We start from the raw sequence: 16,455 nt of genomic DNA, 5'->3' as shown, positions 1-16,455 counted from the left end.
CATTGCCTTTTTATACACAGGTGTATCTGTGCTTGTGTGTGTGTGTGCGCGCGCGCTCGCTCGCTCAAGCTTCTTTGTTACAGGCGGAGAGGATAGAACATTGTTTTCATTATTGTTGCAAGGTTGTAATGAAAGTTATCTCTCCGCCTCCACGTTTGCTGCTCTCCTCATTCGAGTCTTCAGTCCAGATACATGAAAATGCGCCTTGTAACACACAGCACACCCCTTCATGCTATCAAGTACAATAATGAAAAATAAATAAATACTGGAACCCTTGATATGAGACTGTACCAGGCTGATTCGGATCGGTTCCGAGTTCTTATTAGCTATGAAATAATTGTTTGAGGCTTTTTCCCATCAATGACCCCAGTGGCCCAGAAATGCAGAAATGTGTCATTCTCTTGATTCCATATGTGTGTTTGTGTGTGTACCAGGGATGGGATGCAGTATTGTTGGCTGTGGCTTGGCCCCACTCCGCCACTGATACTGCGTGGCTGATGATTTATAACCTCTGACTGCAGATGAAATGCACCTTTTCACGTGCAGGCGGGTCCATTTCCTGAAACGTGTGTACTCGCTGTAAAGTCAGACCCGGGGGACTCTTCATCATTCATTCTCTGATGCGCTCCAGAGTGTAACTTCACTTCGTTATTTCCGTGAAAGTCTGCGGCCATCACCTCCCACTGCGAGATATTTATTTGACAAGACTTGAGGAGAAATTGAAAAAGGGCCTGGGTTTAATCTGTGCTTATCTATTTCAAGGCGCTGCAGCGCAGTAATCCCAGTTCTCCTCCTCGCTTCATCCAGAACGTCTCTTAAGAAGAAACAGTTTTGGGCTCATTCTGTCGACTTGACTCTCTATTTGACTAATGTTTCTCTGCCGATTTCCCCCTGCCAATGATTGCTCTTCAAAACTACGTTGCGTGAGAGAAAGTCGGCCTCGGTTCAGCTTTTCTCTCTTGTCCCGGCGCTGTCTATCAGCCCGTCCAGGGGTTTGACTATGCTAAGCAGCACCTGGGCCGACAGGGAGGGGACGAGGAGACTCTGCCTGCCAGTCAGGACACATTAATGATGTCGCTGCAAATTCGGGACACGCCACTTGCACTTGAAAAGACCCTGCAGCAAGATGGAACAGGCAACAAGAAAAGCCTCACGTCTGACAAACACAAAAGGTACCGTCACGTCTGCACGCGCCCTCGTTTTCCTTGTTGCACTAATACGCTGTTGCCTGTAAAGTCGAAATCATTTTTATTGTCAGACACAATTACCCATTCTTCCCTATTTAAATGCTTCAGTAATCACTTTTGATCAGGTGTAACAATTATATTATGTGTCCCAATTATCCAGGTGAAATGAATTAGTGCATAACATTTGTTTTGCAGTGAGAAAAAAAATCATTTCAACTTTATGGGCAAATAAATATCTATTTGCACTGACTGCACGAGTTGTGTTTTTACAGGATACGAATGTGAACAATGTCCTAATTTGCTAATTTCCCCTTTAAAAAAAAACAAAAAAACATCCCCTCATTTGCTCCAAGACCACACATCCAAAACATGTTTCCATCTCAGAAGACAAACGTGCTGTTTGCACCTCAGTGAAGCAGCCGGGCGTCTCCGTCCAGCCTGCCACTGTCGCGATTGGCGTTCGACGTGGCGTGGACGGGGGCGGCCGCTGTGCCTCCGCCTACCCCCCCCCTCCGGCTGTTATCACTTGTAGCAGACAATTATGGCTCGGGCCGGCGAGGCTTTGATGTCACCGTCGGCCTCGTGCTCCTCCGTGCCGCTGCTTGATCGGCTGTAATTCCTGCGTCGGGGCGGCGATTGAAGCGGCTGAGGCAGAAACGGAAATAAAAAGGGAGTGCTTGTCCGACTTATGGGAAAGCACGCAGCTCCGACATGCCAGTGCATGTCGGCTCTGCGGCATATAGAACATATAGAACACATTGTTTTCAATTCACCGTTGTCAACGCATATGCACTGATTCTTTACAACAACTTTGAATATTTAGTGGAGATTTTAAACCGCTGGTAGACACACAGACAAGATGCCACTGTAACAGCTTCATAATCCCCCCAACGTGTCCATGTGAAATTCAGTTGTAACCCGTCATGTTCGACGGACATGAGCGGAGGGGTGGAGACGGAGGGAAGGTGAGGTCGCTGGAGCGAAGGATGACATAATCTGGCCGCGAGCCCCGGCTCCCTCCCGGAGAAACCTCACCGCCTCTCCTGTTGCTATGGTTACTTGCAGCAAATTGCCGAGCGAGGACGGTTCCGTCATCAGCGACGAATCAGAGCGGCTGAGATCCGGCAGGGGCCTGATGGTGCTGAAAGTCACAGCGCAGCAGAGAGCGACAAAGGAGGAGGCGCGCAAGAAGGACGGTGAGCGCGAGGCGGCGCTGAGAGGGGAGCGCGACGGAGCGACGAACCACTCCGTCTTGCAGGACGGGGTCTGGGGGGGAGGGTTTGGTTGGGGGGGGTCCCACTGTGCCAAGCGAGACCCTGTCTGAAAGAAATTTCGGCCTCTCGTGTGTTGCGCCTGCAGGTGGCGCAATCATGCAATTCTGCCGCTGGAAAGGCGTCCACTCAGCAAATAGCTGAGACGGACGTGATGAATATGCATGAGTCAGACACTGTGCTGACATGATATGGTGTGTCTGGGCAGCGGTGGCCGTTACGGTGCTGCCGCAAAAAACAACAACAACAACAACAACAACAAAAAACAAAAAAAAAACACTAACTGATGGAAAGGAAAAATTAGTCACGTCCTCGTGGCCACTCTGTCTAAGATCCAGAGCAAAGTGTCTTCTGCCCAACGACTCACGTGCGACGGGCGGTCTTGAACTCAGCGAATCGAATTCATGAAGTCCAGCTGCAAATTGGAAGTGGGCTGGCTGGAGTATTTCTTGAATGGGTGGGTGTGAATAATTCATCAGCCGAGTGAGGGGGGAAGACAGAAGTGGATGTGGAAGAAAGAGTCCAGTCCGTCACTGGCCTGGATCTGTCTCTGAATTTATTTTAATTATTTGTCTTTATTTATCCTTTATTTAATCAGATCAAAACCCTTTGAGATCAAGACTTCTTTCACAAGGGTGACCTGGTCAAGAAACATTAAAATAAAGCTCTACATAAACAAAGTGCAAACAAATTTACAAGCAGGAGCAGGTTTTTCACAGTACCAATTTAGGTACAAAGCCACTGTTTGAATGATTTCCTACAAAGATAGAGCTGAAATCTCCGAGGAAGATTAGCTCTGACTGCTTCAACTCGGCTCAGAGATCATTCCAGTAGGAGGGGGCCGAAAAACGAAATGCTCTTTTTCCCTTTTCAGTTCCAACACTGGGGGGCAGAAAGATAAAAAGTGTCATTCAAGCGAAGAGCAAAATGACTTCTAGTTCTCCATGAGAAAGTGCATAAATAAGTAGGGGCCAAGCCCAAAAGAACCTTATAGACTCGGGTCGTCCAGTGTCTGAAGCCGTCCAGCAGCCTTTATTTGCTGTCACAGGCGAGCCGTGTTTGACATAATCCCACTGTGTCAGGTGGGGGAGGAGGAAGAGAGGAGCGGGGGAGGCGTGATAGGTTGTTTCCCTTTTGACTGAAGGCTGTAACGATCAGACGGGTCCGTCGGCCCTGTCTTATGTGAGTGAACTGCCTCTTTGTTCCACAGATCTGTATGAGAGCTCCTCTGGCTCCCTGCAGCTCATCTCCATCAAACCCACTGCCGCCCAGCCCAGCTACTCGCACCCCGCCACCTCCGAACGCAGCCGGGACTCCGCCGTCGTCAACGGAGAGGTGATGATGGTGCACGTTACAGTCTCACATTCGCTCGCAGGCCACTGAAAGTCTGCATCTCGTCTGTTAGAGTTGAAGGGTCTCGTGCAGCAACTTTACGCTCAGGGTACAAAATCAGGGTGCAAAATCAGCATTTTGAGATGGAACAAAGTCAAAGAACACATATTTTTCAACAAAAAAACAATTTTTGCCGTGTTGTTTGCTTGTTTTGTCGGATTGTGTTGCCATTCGCTGAAGCTCTATTTGAAACCATGATGTTTATAAATTTTAGATTGATGATTTTGGAAGCTGTTGTTGAATACTTGCATCGTTTCATTTATCATTTATTTAATCAGTAAATGAAAACACAAGGCCTCTAATCATAACTGGGGGAGTTGAATTGAAGGATAACTCCAATTTAAAAAAATTACTCTAACGAGATGTCACACAAACGCAAGAAGTTGCGGTATTATATTTGACCTCCTTCAAGGTTAAATCCCTGCAAAAATGCGTCAGACAACCACTGTCATCTGTATTTTTCAAGAGCAATGCATTCAAATCTGAAAACCCAATATGTTCCAAATCCCTTCGGTTGTGAACATTCGCTCGCTGTCCTTTTTCTTCTTCCTGATCCTCTCTCCCTCCATTCCTCCCTCCCCTCCCCTCCCCTGTGTCTCCCCCTGAACATCCTGTCGTCCCCACGGCAGGTGAACTTGGCTCTGAAGCAGAAGTCGGACATCGAGCACTACAGGAACAAGCTGCGTCTGAAGGCGAAGAGGAAGGGCTACTATGACTTCCCCTCCGCTGACGGCGGCAGCGGGGCCTTGGTGCAGAGGCACCGCAGTGGCCCGGAGAGCGCGGCCGGAGAGCACGGCAGGCCTCTGGAGGGCGACGACGAGCGAGGCTCCACCTACGTCAAGTCTCACAGGAGGTGAGGGCCGAGGCATCGACAACCTCATCGGTTGCCATGCAAAAAAAAAAAAAAGCAGTCGCACAAAGGTGCCGACTGACACTTTAAATCAACTCACAATTTTCTCATGAAAAATCCTCGTCGACAGCGACATTTTTGAACATTGAAGTGACAGATAAGGCTTTTTTTGTTTTGTGTTTTACACAATAAGCAGGAGCCACACAGCCACAGCTGCAAAATTATTATTTTTTTTAAATAAAATAAAACGCCATCTGGCAGAAAGAAAGAGGAAGAAAACAATTGCAGATGGTTTAAATGTGCGAATGAATGATCTTGCATCATCATGGAGTATTTTGGGAGATTTATCTGTAAGATCTCATGCTGTCTGTTACGGCTTTAGGCTCATTTTTCAGCCGAAACCCCTACAGCTTCAGTAAGACACAGGGGGTGAATAAAAAAAAAATAGACAACACCTTTGCAATACAAGACCTTTGCACTCCTAGCAGCTACAAGGCTTTTGCTCTTCAATTGGTTGAAGCCTCTTGAGGTAAAATGACGGCTCCTCCTATTGGTGCAAAAGGCAGGCCTTGGATTATGACAACAAATCTCTAGTTTGAGCGTCACCTGCTTTAGACATGTTTCCATGAAATGAAACTGCCATCCTTCGGACTGAAACCCAACAAAGGAAGCGAACGAACCACAAATCCAGCTTCGCGAGGCCAAACTTTGGCTTTGACCAGCTTTATTGTGTGTTTTAGGGAGTCACAAAGTTCTACCAGTGGCCATAATGACCTGTGATTCGCTTAATTAGATAATAAAGTAAGCCGTCTCCCTTGACGTTGTCATTATCCTGTCTTAGCGGACAGCGAGAGACTCCCCGGGCCTCACTGATTAGTTTTGTCTGAGTCCTGAGACTTCGTGGACGAGATTAGAGGATTGATTGGCAGGGTGGCCGACAGTCCAGCACTGCCGCTCTCCCGCTTTCATCTGCTGCTCAGATGTACAAAAACATGGGCTGAGTCTTAATGTTGAAGGACTTGCAGCGAGGGGCAAGGCGTGACATTAGCATTGCATCAAGCTGGAGGCTGTCAAGAGTAAAAAAAAACAAAAAAAAACTTCACACATTTAGATATTGGCCTGTGTGGAACTGCGGCAGCTTTGATGGGCCTGCTATTTTCATATCTGAGGAGAGTGATAAGAAGTTCCTGCCAAAACCATCAATTCAACCGCAACTCTGGCTGGTGGAGAGTGTTTTTGTGGGTGATCTCGCAGTAGGCCACCTACTTTAGCGAGCCAGCTCCGGCCAAAAACGTGAAAGCTCACAGAGTTGGAGTCGACTCAGCGCTGAAAATTCGTCCACTGCGTGCGACTGTACTGAATCCACTCTCTGCTTGAAGCAGCAGGCACTCCCAGGTAGGACAGATGGCCTATCGCAGCAGACAGAGCCTGAGCAGTCCCAGCCCCGGAGGGACGGAGATGGACCTGCTCGTCATGAGGGAGAGACCCAGAAGAGGCATTCGCAACAGTGGCTACGATGTAAGTTCACCACCAAGCAGAAAGAAGCTTTGTGCTAAATGCTAAATATGTGAATGAAGGTGCGCTTTGTTCATTTTTGAGTGTCAGTTCATTGAGTTGCGTTCAAAACACTTACTGATGGTAAATATGGAACTTTTTTTTTAAATAACACAAATGTTTGATATTTTCTATTAATGTTTAGGCAAAGGTGTGTTGGACTAAGAGAAGATTATGGAACACTTAAAGGGAAAAAAAACAAACGTGTTGTTTCACTGTTGTTCTTTGTTAACTTATGAATCATGAAGTGTTTCTGAATGTGTCCATCATCTTTTTCCTTCATGTAGTTTTCTGTGGCAGTTTTTTTTTTGTGATACTGCTGCATGTATTATTTGAACAGTGTCTTAATTTTTAATTCATCACTCTGAAAGTATTTTGGTGTGAACAGGATGGGGGTGAAGGGGCGGGGCAACACGCTGGCTTTAGCTGGTGTATTTTTGGAAGTGCAGAGCTGGAAGGAGTTCCATGTGGAATTATAAACGTAGAGCAGCTCCAGGAGGAGTTCCACTTCTGACACCTTCTGAAATCATGCAGTCACTGCTCCTCCCCTACAGCAGTCACGCTTACAGTTGTGGCTTAATCAGCATGTCCAAGAAGCTACTGGAGCGGTGTGAAACACGGCTGATCATCTGTGACACCATGAAAGTCATCTTTTATTTATGTTATTTTATTCTCATTTAGCGAGATGGAAAGCAAAAGCAGAAAATCCAATCACCAATCAGAGCTGGTTGATCTGCGTCTCACTGGCCTGTTTCTGACAATCACGGGTCTGATATGAGAACCACCCGACTCAGGTGTGTTCCAACAGGAGGCTCGAGGAAGAGGAGTGCTTCATTTATAATTAAGAGTTAAGATTTCAAAAAGTCCCATCATCCAGAGATGTAATGCATCTTAGGGTGGCTGCGTTATCCCTCCTCTCTTTTATCGCTCCATCTCGGCTCTGTCGGTCATAAATACTAGAATGTGGCCTCCGGAGAGTAATGGAGCGCACCATGTCTTAAAAAAAGAAGAGGATGAAGAAGAAGAGGAGCGTTCGTATTCCAGGCCTGCCCCCCTCTAAAAAAAATTTGAGCAGTGATGAAACATTTCTCTGAACTTTGCTTGACCTTCTCGCCACTCGGACGACAACGTGGCAAAGGGGAAAAACAAAACACAAGTGTGCCATCTGGACTGTTGATGTTCTGGCCTACTGACATAGTTTGGTCGCTCTGTTTCCCTTTTCCATCTCAAATTCAGTGTTGTTGTCCTACATTTCCCAGTAAATATACCCCAGTTATCAATCAGAATACGCTGCAGATGAATGATCCTTGCTTCCCCCCTTCTGTGGCTGCTCGGCCTGCGTTGCAACCTGGCATCCGTTACACAGGCCAGGCTTATTACAATGGGACTCGTGTGGCTGCGGGCTCCTTCACTGCAGATGCAAGTCTCCTACCGATTGGTTTTGCAGGGGCCGCTGATTTATGAGGTGGACTACACCAGGTCTCCGATGCCCTCCTCCCCCCTCCCCCGCCTCCTCTATCCGCACAGGAAGTAGGGCAGCCTAGACTTGTGTTCATTTATCAGAGTGTTAAGACTGGATAGATGGGGACAGAGTCTGGATGAGGGAGAACTTGTGCACATTTCCCCCCAAAAAAGTCACATGAAAACAGAACGGATGGAGTGATAACGCTGGTGAATAATTAAGATAAAGGGCCAGCGAAGGCACAGACGTTGACAGGGTGATGGATATGCTTTATACTGGGAGAAAAATCACATCAGGGCGCCGCCAGCCTGCACCGGCTGCGAGGATGGTAAAAATGCAAGTCAGCGCCAAATGACACCTAATCTGGTTCTGCTGGCGAATTTGCTGCGGCGACACCCGGCAGCGCAACTGGATCCAGTTGACCTGTCTGGGCAAGTTGGATTTACATGAAATCAGCGTTTTGTGGCCGAACGGGGCGGTGCAGGCCATTATCGCTGCCACCTCATGGCCAGAAGGTCGTGGGTTCCATGCCGATCAAGAGTTTGTATGTTCAGTCTGCGTCTGTGTGGGTTTCCGTCATCGTGCTCTAGCTTCTTCTGACATTGTGCATAGTTGAGAACTCACAGTAGATTCTCTACTGTGCCAGCCCCGATGGCGACTTGCTCAGGGTGGAACCCTGCCTTCACCCCTGACACTGCTGCTCCCTAAGACTACACATTGATAGAAAACGAATGGACGGCTGAACTGAATCCTTTTTTTTCTGAACTTTTTCTTGAAATTAGGAGTGCTGCTGCTGCCGCCGCTGCTGCTGCTGCAACAACACCGTAAATTGATTATATAAACAACACAATACAATCAAGTCGAAACATCCAAAGCATGCCCTGCTTCATATCCACTCAGTGCCCTTGACACGGTGCAGTGATGGAGATCTGTATCTGCTCCCCTGGGTGCTGTACTGTACAGCAGCTGTCCACTGCTTCTCAGAAGATGGTCTGCGCAGAGCAAAGCAAATCTCACTGCACACTGTTTTGTACAAATACAATCAATCAGGGATCTTCTTTCCTCTTCGAAACACTATATCATTTTGCAACATTTTCTTCTTCTTCTTCTTCTTCTTCTTCTTGCTGCTTTCATTATTGTAAATCTCCAAAGTGCCTTGTTTTTCTCACTGAATGCTTTAGCATGCGATATGATTTGACATCAACATCACCATCAATACACTGACACTGCACACAAATGTTTCAGACGGAGCCGGAGTTGATCGAGGAGACCAACGTGGACCGCCTGATGGGGTCGCGGCGGTACATGTACGGCCGGGGCCTGAAGGGCCACTCGGAGACGTCCAGCCTGAGCTCACAGCCGTCCATTGATGAAGTGAGGCAGCAGATGCACCTGCTGCTGGAGGAGGCGTTCAGCCTGGCTTCAGGGGGCCAGTCCACATCCGGGAGGCACTCACACCACCACAACCAGCAGCAGCAGCAGCAGCAGCAGCATCGGCCTCCTGACGGCTACAGCCACCCATCCCCGGTGGCAACGCCGCTCCCGTACGCCGACATGGTGACCAGCGCCCCGGGCACGATGAGCTGCGGACGGGGAGGCTTGCCCTGGGTGCCGTCCTACAGCGCTGATGTGTTTCAGTGCAGCCTGCCAAAGCCAGTGAGTGGGGCCGGGATTAGCGCTGCTCTCGGTTAAACGTGCCACCTCAAACCTAAATGCGTTCTGCTATTTGTCGAAAGGCCTTTCACTTCACCCAGCTCCCTGAGATCGCCATGGGTTCGCCTCCGCCTTTACCGCCTCGCACTGGACCCCCGCCGGGCCCTGCTTTAAGACGGTAATGCTTAAGAAAGAAAGAAAAAGAATAAAAAATATCTGTGTGCGCCCGCAGATGCATGTGAGTGTAGTTAAATAGTGTACACCAAGTGCCAAAGTCTATTTAGCTCCACATTTTCTTAGAATCATATTCATGGAACTTGAGATTCACTTGCTAATGTGCTGTAGCCATGATGGTTTAGGGCCCTGTATAAATTTGAATTTTGAACCAGTGCACAGGGAGACGGCAAGAATGTCAATGAGCAGCTCGCTCACTGGCACAATGTGCGTCTGCCATCTAGTGGCCTTGACCAAATACTTCCTTTCCATTCTCCTTCCCGCTCAGTTCCACCTCTGACTTGGGGCCCAAGGGAAGGAACTCGGAGACGTCTGTCACAGAAATGCAGAGTCACCGTGACAGTGGCTCGTGCGGGCCAAATTCTAGAGCAGTAGTTCCATCCATCAGTGCAGAGCAGCCTCTGTCCAACTACTCAGGTGAGCAAAGGGAGAGAGTATAACCCAATACATTGAATTAGATCCTTTTACTGCCATTTTATCCCCTGAAACATGCTGATTTGTCACGTTGATTTTTTCCTATTGGTCCACTTAGGAAACCCAATAACAGCTGTCTACGCCATCCCAGCCACCAGGTCCGGCTACTCTGAGTACTTTGTCTCCTCGCCGTCCACCTCCTATCACAGTCCTTCCTGGATGTCCTTTCCACCGGAGCCTGATGAACTGCCGCCACAATGGGCAGACTCTGTAAGGGGGAAAAAAAAACAAAAAACAAAACTCTTGCTCTGCTATTTCTGCTTAAGGAAAAAAACGACAGCCACTGAAATGCAACCCATTCACAATTGAAGAAAACAAAGCATAGTGTCTTGCTTGCAATGCTATGTGCTTACGTTGTTTCTTGACTTGACTTTGACCTGTTAACAGTAATGGTTGCATTGTTTCTGTCATATCCTTGTTTGCCTAGTGGAAGTTCGGTGCAGGATGTCCTGTTAGTCCCCGGTGCACATGCAGTGCACAACTGTGACATTTAGCAGTAAAATGACACCACATATAGCTGCTTTCATAGAGTTAATTAGTCACATCTGAAGTCTTTTTTCCTCTCAAAATTGTTTTTCTGTGGGATGCCGTTCTGAACCTTTAGTGTATATCTGAATCTATATGTGAATCTGTATATTTCTATTTGATTTTGGCACATTTTTGATTTAGTATTTTTAATGTCGACCAAATATGACTTTTTTTAATATATACATGAAGAAGTGATAGTAAGGAAATGACTCCATGCGTACTTCTTATTTCCCCAGTTGCCATTACCTGGGTACGTGGAGGCTTTCCCGCATCCTCGCTATCCGCTGGGGAGTCCGCTGCAATATAACCAGGCGCTGGAGCCGCCGCCCCCAACCCCAGACACAGCATCCCAGCAAAGTCTGCCCCAGGCAGTGAAGGACATGGACAGCATGCCCCTGAGCAGCCTCTCCACTTCAGCACTTGTGCAGGCCATCAGGCAGGAGGTGGCCAAGCTGGCAAAGAAGCAGAATGACATGTTTGACTTTTAGTTACAACTCTGCCCCCTTGTGTGCAGGACATTAAATGTGCATAGTTTGTTTGTTTGTTTCCCCCCCAACAGAGGCACACAAAGTGTTGCACTCCATTAGACTCATTTTTGAAGTTTGTACTGTAAAATGGACAGATCTTAAACCGCAGGAAGATTTCCTGTCACTTTCCATTGCTTTGTTTTTTGGCCTGCAGCTATTTGGAACGTTTTTTGTTCCAAAGAAGAAGAACATTTCCTTGATGATGAGGTCCTTACTACATGCTTATTTTCTTTGTAGATATGTCTATAGGAAATGTTAATTACGGAAAATGTCATTTTTCCATAATAATACGAAATGTCTGAATCAACTGAATTGAGAGGAAAATTACATACCATTCTTGTCTGTACAGAAAGGATCCAATGCTTACTGTCAGATTGTTTAATATAAACACACATGCATGTGCAATGTCGGGACATCATCAGTCATTCATGGACCATTAGCTCCAACAAAACAAGCTACACTGATGTCTGGCTATTCAGTGCAATCCACTACTCTCCTGAAATTGTTAAATGAGTGAAGTGAAGTGAAAATGACAGAGCGACATCATGTTAATGATCTCAAATGCAGTCCTTGGTTTGCACTTAATTCATAGTTTCAGTTAGTGTCAAATAATGAAGAGACATTAAATGAAGTGCAGCTGTATCTGACCTCAGAGTTGAAGGGAAACTGGATGTGAACTCTTAACACCTTAATGAGCATTGTGTAAATGTGTGGTGGAAGGACTTACTTACATTTAAAGACATTTTTTTAAAGAGTTACAGGCTCCCACAATGTTTCTGAACATTATTTTTGTGAGGGAAAAAAAGTAAATTAAAATCCACCCATCTGTTTTCTATCTATAAATATGCTCTTTTGCTGCTAGAACAGTTTCTTTCTTTTTGAAGACCCCATCATTTTGAAAATTAACCCTTTGAAGGAAAAAAATCTTTATGGATTAATGTCTATTGGCTTCATGGAATCTGCCTGGACCCCACGTGTGTAAATAAAGAAAAAATGTTTTATGGGATGGTTTAGATCACCGAAGAATTTGCACAAACCCAAATATCTGTCTTCATGTAGCACTGTGAATGTCTTCCAGCTTGTCAAGTCAGATTACACATACAGTGAAGCATTTGACCCATTCTGAACCTGAGTCAACAACTACACTAAATAAACTAACGAACTCAATAAAATAGAACCTCAATTGCTGAAAAACACTTCCAATTTTGACATAAACATACACTCTCTTATACACAACACAAAGTATCAGTATAACTCTGAGGCCGCTGGAGATTATTCCAGCAGCAAAGAAGAATGAAAGCTTGACTGACAACAAAACAAAACAATGGTTGATTCCGACACAACTTCAGTGCAAGTGAAATCATTGTATCATCCATAAGCACGAGGAAGCAACTGACTGAGTTCATGTAAAGGCATTACAGATTTACTGTAGTTTGTGTGGAAATTTGCTTAAGACTTCCTGCTTTCATTGCAAACCAACTGGAATGCTTCTTCTCTTCAGAAGAAGCCAACTGTTGTGCCTGTTTGATGATTATTATGATTAAAATGACCTTTTAATCATGATGTCTTTTCACAGAACAATTATTGCTGTCAAAGCAGGACGTCTGCCTTTGAAACAAAAACCGTCTCTTCTTTTGTACTCATACCGGTTGCTGTGTGTGGAGGTATTATGGAATACTGTGTGTCTTAGACTAAATAAGAGTTTTTTTTTGTTACTAGTCTGTTCATGATTCTTCAGAGGAGCCTTAAATGTAAACTGCACTAAAGACAGTGAAAATATTTTAGTGTTATAACTTATACCAGAATATAGCATCCTTCTACATTCTCACACTGGAACCTCGAGGGATATTAAATAAGAGAGTGGGGTTTGTTGGTTTAGAGAAGCGATTAGTGTTTATTATTATCATTATCTATAAAAAGAATTTATGGGGCATGGAGAGTAAAAAAAAAAAAAAAAACAACTTCTGAAAATCTGTTGTTTTTCTTTTCTTTCTTTTTTTTTTTGTCTTTTATGTCTTCCAGATTGTATTTCCAATTTGCTTTTCAACTGCTTGTCATATCTGTTGTTCAACAATAATCTGTCCTTGAGGACGATGGAGAGTGAAAGACATATTAGCCAATTAAATAATAATCAAATAAAGATTTTAATAGAACAAACAGCAATGCATTCCTTACATCTACATCAAGATTCGACCCTCTAGAAACCGTGCATGAGTTCCTGAAAGACAACGTGCAGGGCATAATGTCCCAAAGTGCTCATCCAATCGAAATGATCGGCTACGGCTTTGTAATTAAACGGATTAAAGTGAAGAGTGAACACCGGTGTCACTACCTCAAGGTCGAATCGAGGATGTAGTGCTTTTCTGACGTGAACACAAGATGCACAAACTGTAAAGCAAACAAACCAACAAACAACTAAACTCCTACGGCCCCTTTTAATTTAATTTCTCGATAAGAACATTCACCGGAAAGAACATTCACCGGAAGAGAGCCCGCCACCTGCTGGTAAGGTGAGTTGAGATCATCTTCCTCGGTGGTGTCGTCTACTTCCTGTTTCGATGTGTGCCTGCCTGGAGACGTATACAGCACTCCAATACATTATATAATGTCCACCTCAGAGAAGCTGTGCTCGCATCACCCCGGTGTTACAGACACCAAGGCTCTACAGTAACTGCGCGACCGATTTGGGCTTTACAGGTTTTTGTTGTTGAGTTCAAACTCCGTTTCCGCAGTTTTTCCAGGTACTTCGCAGTTTCTGGAATTACCTGCTGTCATTCCTCGTTAGCACGTGAAGCCCGAAAGAAGACGCATCACTGTAACCTCCTAAAGAAATAATATTCCCAATTGGGTTTTTAGCAGGAAAGGGAGCTGACCTCAGTGGGGAAATCTGTTGTAGTTCACCATATGTCCACCGGGGTTCAGTCTTTAGCCGCGCAAACTCTACCACCACTACTACTACTACTGCTCCGAGACGTTTCCTCAAATGAGGCAGAAATAGTCCAACGGGTCTTGCCGTTATATTGAATGTGGTTCAGCTCAAGCAACGTATGAAAACTGGAAAATCAAAATGTGTAACAACCTACCCCATTTTTTGTTAAGATAAATGGGGTGACTGAGTGAAAAATTTTTTTTCATTAAATATTATTTTTCTTTTCTTCTCGACCAGCTCTCAACTCATGCCATTCGGACCTCTTTGGTATTCAACGTCTTGCGTAGCACTTGACAGCCGAGGTGGAGTGTGACTACCACAGCCTAATCAGCGCTACTGACTGTAATTACAGTCAGGCCTTAATGAGACGACATCAGCTGGTGATTAGATGATTAGCGCCATGCTCAACGCAGAGGCTGGCCAAGAAAAGCAAAAAGTGATTTCTTGCTCTATCTAAATGACTCTTGAGGATCACAAGGGGTCAACAATGAGGAGCATACAGAGTCTGAGCACCGGTGGTATCGATAAGGCAGCTTTATTCTGAGCCATCTCAGGACAGTGTCTATCCCAGAGGAGGCTGTTTTCTCCTTAAGTTTGCATCGTTCGTTGGGAATTCAGACTGTTTTTCATTGTTTTCCGCTGACTGAGATTCTTCTCAGTGAAAGCGGTTAAAGAACTGACCAAAGTGGTTGATTGGCACTTTTGTGATTGTGTGATGCGAGTTGCCACAAATCGGCTCAAGTCATTTATTCTATAATGTCTGAGTTGAGACATTCTTATGTAATAATTCTGGATCCTGGGCTGAGTTTGCTAACTAGGACAGTTAAGCTGCTGCAGCCTTTCAATTCCTTCCTACTGCGCTCCTGCTCTCCTCAGATTTACAGTTCTCACTTTAGTATTTGTGGCAGATCTGCTGAGAATAATTAAAGAGAATGACATTTTGTCAATGTTTTTGGAAATAATAGCCAAGGTTAGAATGTACTGAAATGCAAGCATTTTTTTGTTGTTGTTGTTTTTGTTTTCAGCTGTCTTTGGCTGGATGGAATACATAGATTTCATGGTGAAAGGGACTATTTCGATTTAAGCTTTTCTGTACTTTAAATTTGGATTAATACCTCAAACGGTGCTCTTTCCAGAGATTAATGCCTGTTCATGTAAGCAGCTTTCTTCCTTCCTCCATCCTTTGTTACCAGTTTCTCACTGTCTTGACCCGTCATGTCGACTCTTTTCTCCCTCGCTGTTGTTCTCGCCATGTTCTCCCTGTGATTTCTCCGTAATAACAGCTTGTTAACGACTGCTGTGAGTTCCCTTTCCCAGCTGTGTGAAAGCAGGATCAGTCGGCAGGATTTAACTGCTTAAGCTGCTCCGCGCTGCCCATTTCCAGGCTCTCTCTCTCTTCCAGTTCTCTTAACGCTCCTCCTCTCCACATGTCTTAGTCTTCGCTTGCTTCGCTCGGAATCCTCCTCTTTGACACTGACGATGATGAGATGCGTTTTTCTTTCCATTACTACTTTTTTTTTTTTTTTTTGCATTTTTATGATAGTTAAAATATTTGACTTTTTTGGGTGTTATTATTTTTGCAAGATTTTATACTTTTTAATAATGTAACAGCCACTGCATAATAATGCATGATCAGTGATAGGTCATTTAAAGCTTTTGTTAGGGGTTCAGTAGTTGAATTCCACCACAGCCCAAACACTGTGAACAATGTATCGTAATCTGAAGGCTTTTAGAATCAGTTGCCTTGCTGGCAAACTGTTGGTCTTGGGTTCGATTCCCAAAGTGTGGAGGACTGTCTCGCTGTGTGTTTTTCTCCAGTGGTCCGCTTTCCTCTGACGTAAAAAGAAACGTGTTAATAATATGCAGTCAAAGCCCTTCATTCACCAGATGCACTGATGAAGATCTGACCAGGCAGTGCATCACACCTGCCTGCTGGTCATTTCAAATAGACATTTAAAAAGAGAACACAGAATATATACTGTATACACTAAAGTATCTCCTTTTTCTATAAACCGTAACAGCGCCACTATCCGAATCCTAATCGCGTTCACGTGTTCCTGTCATGGATTGTCACGGAAACAATGAAGCAAATTTCCCTTGTTCCAGTTTCATGGTTGAGATCTTCTCTCGCCATCGTACCCATAGCCATGTCGCTTGGCAGGCTCCTTTTTTTCCCCCCCCAGTGCTCTGGGTTCTCTTACAGCAGCTGTCAAGAGTAAGGAAGTGAAACAGGGGGAAGTGGGGAATAAAAGCCAGAGAGGCTTATTGAATACATAAATCACTTCCTGGATGGAGGGGATGTTGTTTCACTGCTAATGGATCTCTGCCACCAGCCGGTAAATCAAAGCACCCACCACCAGGCATGTTACCAGTCTGAGGCTGCATGGAACTCTT

At 45.3% G+C, this 16,455-nt stretch overlaps 2 protein-coding genes across 5 annotated transcripts in view; both read left to right on the top strand.

The window, feature by feature from the left end:
• Positions 1-13,093, top strand: part of kiaa1549lb (KIAA1549-like b) — a 50,555-nt gene extending 37,462 nt beyond the window's left edge. For 2 of the 4 annotated variants that reach the window (XM_076023569.1, XM_076023555.1), the window contains 10 exons: positions 982-1,172; positions 2,253-2,383; positions 3,669-3,793; positions 4,480-4,703; positions 6,080-6,218; positions 8,962-9,372; positions 9,453-9,547; positions 9,872-10,020; positions 10,136-10,287; positions 10,842-13,093. In XM_076023569.1, the coding sequence (XP_075879684.1) occupies positions 982-1,172; positions 2,253-2,383; positions 3,669-3,793; positions 4,480-4,703; positions 6,080-6,218; positions 8,962-9,372; positions 9,453-9,547; positions 9,872-10,020; positions 10,136-10,287; positions 10,842-11,093 (1,869 nt within the window). In that variant the 3' untranslated portion in view covers positions 11,094-13,093. The remainder of the gene's footprint in view (positions 1-981; positions 1,173-2,252; positions 2,384-3,668; positions 3,794-4,479; positions 4,704-6,079; positions 6,219-8,961; positions 9,373-9,452; positions 9,548-9,871; positions 10,021-10,135; positions 10,288-10,841) is intronic. The other 2 variants (XM_076023563.1, XM_076023558.1) reach the window with 2 other exon arrangements.
• Positions 13,094-13,601: 508 nt separating this feature from the next.
• The window catches only part of spon1a (spondin 1a), a 71,527-nt gene continuing 68,673 nt past the window's right edge, over positions 13,602-16,455 (top strand). The window contains exon 1 of the mRNA XM_076023554.1: positions 13,602-13,642. The gene's annotated coding sequence lies outside the window, so the exon portion shown is untranslated. The remainder of the gene's footprint in view (positions 13,643-16,455) is intronic.

Source organism: Nelusetta ayraudi, unplaced genomic scaffold, assembly GCF_046127955.1.
Source record: "Nelusetta ayraudi isolate G7.1 ecotype Tasmania unplaced genomic scaffold, CSIRO-AGI_Nayr_v1 ptg000002l, whole genome shotgun sequence".
Lineage (NCBI taxonomy): Eukaryota > Metazoa > Chordata > Actinopteri > Tetraodontiformes > Monacanthidae > Nelusetta > Nelusetta ayraudi.
Note: the sequence above shows the minus strand (reverse complement) of the source record. Positions and strands in the feature narration are given on the sequence as shown.